General features: G+C 31.8%; 1 protein-coding gene across 1 annotated transcript; it reads left to right on the top strand.

Annotated features, from left to right (window-relative positions):
• Positions 1-1,016: 1,016 nt before the first annotated feature.
• On the top strand, positions 1,017-2,673 carry LOC149241806 (xyloglucan endotransglucosylase/hydrolase 2-like). The gene is made up of 4 exons (XM_089367595.1): positions 1,017-1,343; positions 1,540-1,640; positions 1,748-1,941; positions 2,035-2,673. Exons 1-4 carry the CDS (start codon positions 1,190-1,192, stop codon positions 2,447-2,449), a joined length of 864 nt encoding a protein of 287 aa, XP_089223721.1. The 5' UTR covers positions 1,017-1,189; the 3' UTR covers positions 2,450-2,673.
• The last annotated feature ends 1,735 nt before the right edge of the window (positions 2,674-4,408 follow it).

Genomic DNA, 4,408 nt, shown 5'->3' with positions numbered 1-4,408 from the left:
CTCATGTTCATATGATATAAATATTCATTTAACATATTTTTCAATTATTTTTTTAATTAAAATAGTATAAAAAACATAACTATTTTTAGATAAATTTCAACCTTTAATTTATGTTAAAAATATCATAGTAATATTCCATAGAAATTAAACTCCTATTATCCACCACATAATAATTATTTATAATTAAATTAAAATTTAATATTTATCTATAATTAAATTGAAACCTAATTTTATTTTGATAAACCAATTAACATGATAATAAATTTTTTACACCTTAAATGAACAATAAATCCACATTTAAAATAAATCTATGTTAACATAGGAAAAAAATAACCTATAATATAACTATATTAACAATGTCCTCCATTAATAAAATATACAAAACATTTCATAATGGGAATCACAGTTGAGACCTTGAAGCTGGGTTTTTTTATAATGTGCGAATCATGTAGAGAGGGATGTTAAACAACAAATGCTTATGGTTCCACTGTCCGCGTTTAGTCCATTTTAAATATATAACGAACTCTGCAAATTTTGCAGTGATGGTGGAAAAAGAAAGGAAGGAATATTTTGGGCCGTGTTGCTCACGTAATTGGCAAACCCAAAGCTGTCTCACAGTTGGCAGGGAAGACGCGTTTGCGTAACTGGCTCTGAAATTGGAGTTGTTCCGCACAATCGGTCACTATGTTGCACGCCTCGTTGACATTTGAATTGAAGGGCAGTTGAATAAATAGCCAACTGGCTTACTTATAGACCGCATGCGTCCAGATTTACAGGAAATAATCACCACGTCAATGGGATCATCAGCTGGCCAGCATTAAGCATTTAAATTGGAACCTATGCACTGTCTGTAAACTTTATGAACAACGAGTGACAACAAAGCTGACGAAACTGTACTGCTGATGAGGTTCTAGATATGCATTGCCGTCTGTTCATGAATGTCTTTCTCCCACCAAACCATTTCCTATAAATCATATCAGAAATTTCAGCCTTAATTCATCTGTCTCAATCACCTTTTCTCTTTTGTGCTATTACTATTTTTCTCAGCACAATCTTCTCTTTTTTCAACTTAAAAAATGAGGCTGGAAGCAGTTTTCAGATATACATAGTATTGTTCAGAATTAGACCACGAAATCTATACATCTATATATTCAAATAATTCACTCTAGATTTATTTTATTTTCCCCGGATGGCCAAATATTTCATCGCTGCTGTGCTGTTGATTAAAGCAATAGTCATTGTAGCGAATTTCTACAATGACTTTGATATCACATGGTCCAACGATCACGCTAAAATACTTGACAATGGTCGCGAGATACAGCTCTCTCTAGACAAGGAATCAGGTACTTACTACCATTCAACTCAGCAAATATAATCATCATTTTTTTTTATACTTTGATCTGTATTTACATTGTTTCCATTCATCTCTTCCCTTCTTAATATTTAGTATAGGCTATATCTATTCATTCCAATATCTTTTAATTTTAATATTTACTGCATGCTATATAACAATATCTTTAAATCTTCATCAACATTCAGGCTCTGCATTTCAATCCAAGAAAGAATATCTATTTGGAAAATACCATATGCATATCAAGTTGATACCCAACAACTCTGCTGGCACTGTCACTAGCTTCTATGTAAGTTAAACAAATTCAACTTCGACTACAATTTGATACGCGCCCTTTTAAAATTATCGGTACATGTACTGTTGTATGGTATTCTTCTAACAGTAATCTACTTACAGCTTTCTTCTCAGGGTTCTAATCATGACGAAATTGACTTTGAATTCTTGGGAAATATTTCTGGCGAACCCTATATTTTGCATACCAATATCTACACTGATGGATTTGGCAACAGAGAGCAACAATTCTACTTGTGGTTCGATCCCAGAGCAACTTTTCACACATACTCTGTTGTTTGGAGCCCACAACTATTAATGTAAGTACTTGAATTCATCACAAAGTATATGTTTGTGTTTTGCGTAATGCTCATTAAGCCCATAACTTCTCTAATCTCTTTGATTGACTGCAGATTATTAGTTGACAATACTCCAATTAGAGTATTTCCCAACAACGAAAACTTGGGTGTACCTTATCCTAATAAACAGCCAATGGGAGTTTACTCCAGCGTTTGGGATGCAGACAATTGGGCTACCAGAGGTGGTTTGGTGAAGACTGATTGGAGTAAAGCTCCCTTCGTTGCATCATTCCGCAACTTCAATGTGCTGCAGGGTTCAAGTAATGGGACTGTTCAAAATATTTCCTCTTGCGCCTCTACTTCAACCTCTAATTATACCCAGACAAGTGGGAACCAAGTCACCCAGTGTTTAAATCCGACCCAACAACATAGGCTTCGTTGGGTTCAAAAACATTGTATGATTTACAATTACTGTAATGATGCTAAGAGATTTCCACAGGGATTTCCTCCAGAATGCAGGAGTACATAAGATCTGATCGTTAGGTTCGTCATAACATAAAGATTTAGAGAAGCCATGGAGGCTCGTTAGATAACATAAGTTAATGATTCAAAGAAGTCATTAAGCCTTCGTGATGTATGTTTTTCAGTTTTTACCAGACAGGGAGATGGGTATGATTTCATCTTCCAAATGGCCTTTTATAAATGATTATATACTTTGCTTCTAAATGAAAACATCAATACAAGTCATAACCGAGATTAGTGTTGTTCAGGGAGGACATTTTAATTGAATCAGTGTGATGAAAGGATACTGCCACTTAGCAGTTGCTCATAAGTCATTCATAAAGATCCCTCACGCCCATGATTGTACATTTTTAAACGTTACTTTTTTTCTTCCCTAACACAAATATTACTTCTTCTTCTTATTAATTACTACTTATTATTGAAATGACGATTTTGTATTACCTCGATTGCAATTTTAAATATATAAATCAATTAATTCAATATTTTGAAAATTCTTTAAAATATAATTATAAATTAAAATATGAAATTGTAAATATTATTTTAAATTAAAATTAATGAAAATTTAATAAAAATTATAAAAAAACTTATATTTAAAAATAATGTACACGTGTATTTTCATCCCGCTTAAGCATCTACTTAAAATACACTCAATAATCAGTTATATTAATTCAGAAAAACAACAAAAACAAGTTGCCTACTTATCACTACCTACACTACTATGACAATAACCATTGAAAAGGCTTACATCCATAGCCATAAAATACGCTTGTGTGCTACTGTAGTCCTAAAGTACATAATGCAAATCTGGCCTAATTTGGTTTAAGAAGCCATTCACATTACAAAGACATTATCATTAAAAAAATGTATATCCACAATCATAGAATATGCTAGTGTGGTCTTAAAATACACATGGTAAATCTTACTTGGTTTAAAGAACCAAGTTAGAAAGGGTTTATTGTAAATTGCTCTTGTTGAAAGAAAAATTTTGAAAGTGTAATGTAAACATTTTTTTTGCTAAATAATATATTAAGCTTGCTTTAAAATGTTTGGTTTTTTTCTTACAAGGATTGTCTCCAAGAAATTATATTGTTTAATAGTTTATTGTTTCTTTTATTTGTTTGTGACTTTCTCATTTTATGTTTTTACACATTATTCTCTCAAGACTTTAGGGAAATGGTTTATAATGAAAATGATGTAGAAAATACATGGTATATGAGTAATCTTGACTTGATTATAGAGTAGTTAAGCTATCCTTGATTTGATCATTGACTAACTTATCATTTTATTTATGAATCTAGGTATTGGATAATCAATAATTCATATGATGAAGCTTATTTAATAGTTTGGGATATTCCATTGTAAGTTACATCATGTTATAGGTTTTAGGAGTTGGCTTATTGACCTATATAGACCTAGGCAACATGTAGTTAAAGAGTGTAGAGTGTACACTTGATTTTCTCTAGAAAGTAAATAAGGAGCTCATTGTATATTATTCTTATTAAGAGTAACTTTGAAAATGGATTGTAATAGCCATTTGTCCCTAACGAACACAACAAGTTTATTTTGGAGTGTGGGGTTTTTCTCCCATAAGAGTTTTCCCAAGGAAGTCATGTTGTTTCTTTGATTTTGTTCTAATGTTTTGCATGTTCTTCTCTCATCTAGATTAGTGGAGGAAGCATATTCCATGCATATACTTCCTTTTATTTAGTATTATAACTTGATCACCTTAGGTTCAAGGTGTTAGGGACAAGGATTTTAAAAAGTTTAAGATGGAGCTTGTGCAAAATGAAAATAGGCATACATTTTTTCTATTTTTGGTGTCTATCTCACTATGATATTTCTCTCTCATAGTTTTTAACATTTAATTTCATAGAAAGGCTAACCTAGACTGACTAGTGAGTGTAGTACGGTTATTGGATGAAGCAGATAGATTATTTGAGTATCATAAAATTGAGCATGTAATCAT

The sequence above is a fragment of the Pinus tabuliformis genome, chromosome 8 (genome assembly GCF_031772625.1).
Source record: "Pinus tabuliformis cultivar Carrire ecotype Pingquan chromosome 8, CPIR1, whole genome shotgun sequence".
Lineage (NCBI taxonomy): Eukaryota > Viridiplantae > Streptophyta > Pinopsida > Pinales > Pinaceae > Pinus > Pinus tabuliformis.
Note: the sequence above shows the minus strand (reverse complement) of the source record. Positions and strands in the feature narration are given on the sequence as shown.

Coding starts and splice junctions, on each gene's coding strand:
- LOC149241806 (XM_089367595.1), top strand. CDS start 1,190: ATGGCCAAATATTTCATCGCTGCTGTGCTGTTGATTAAAGCAATAGTC. Junction 1,344..1,539: donor CTCTCTAGACAAGGAATCAG/GTACTTACTACC, acceptor ATCAACATTCAG/GCTCTGCATTTCAATCCAAG. Junction 1,641..1,747: donor GCACTGTCACTAGCTTCTAT/GTAAGTTAAACA, acceptor ATCTACTTACAG/CTTTCTTCTCAGGGTTCTAA.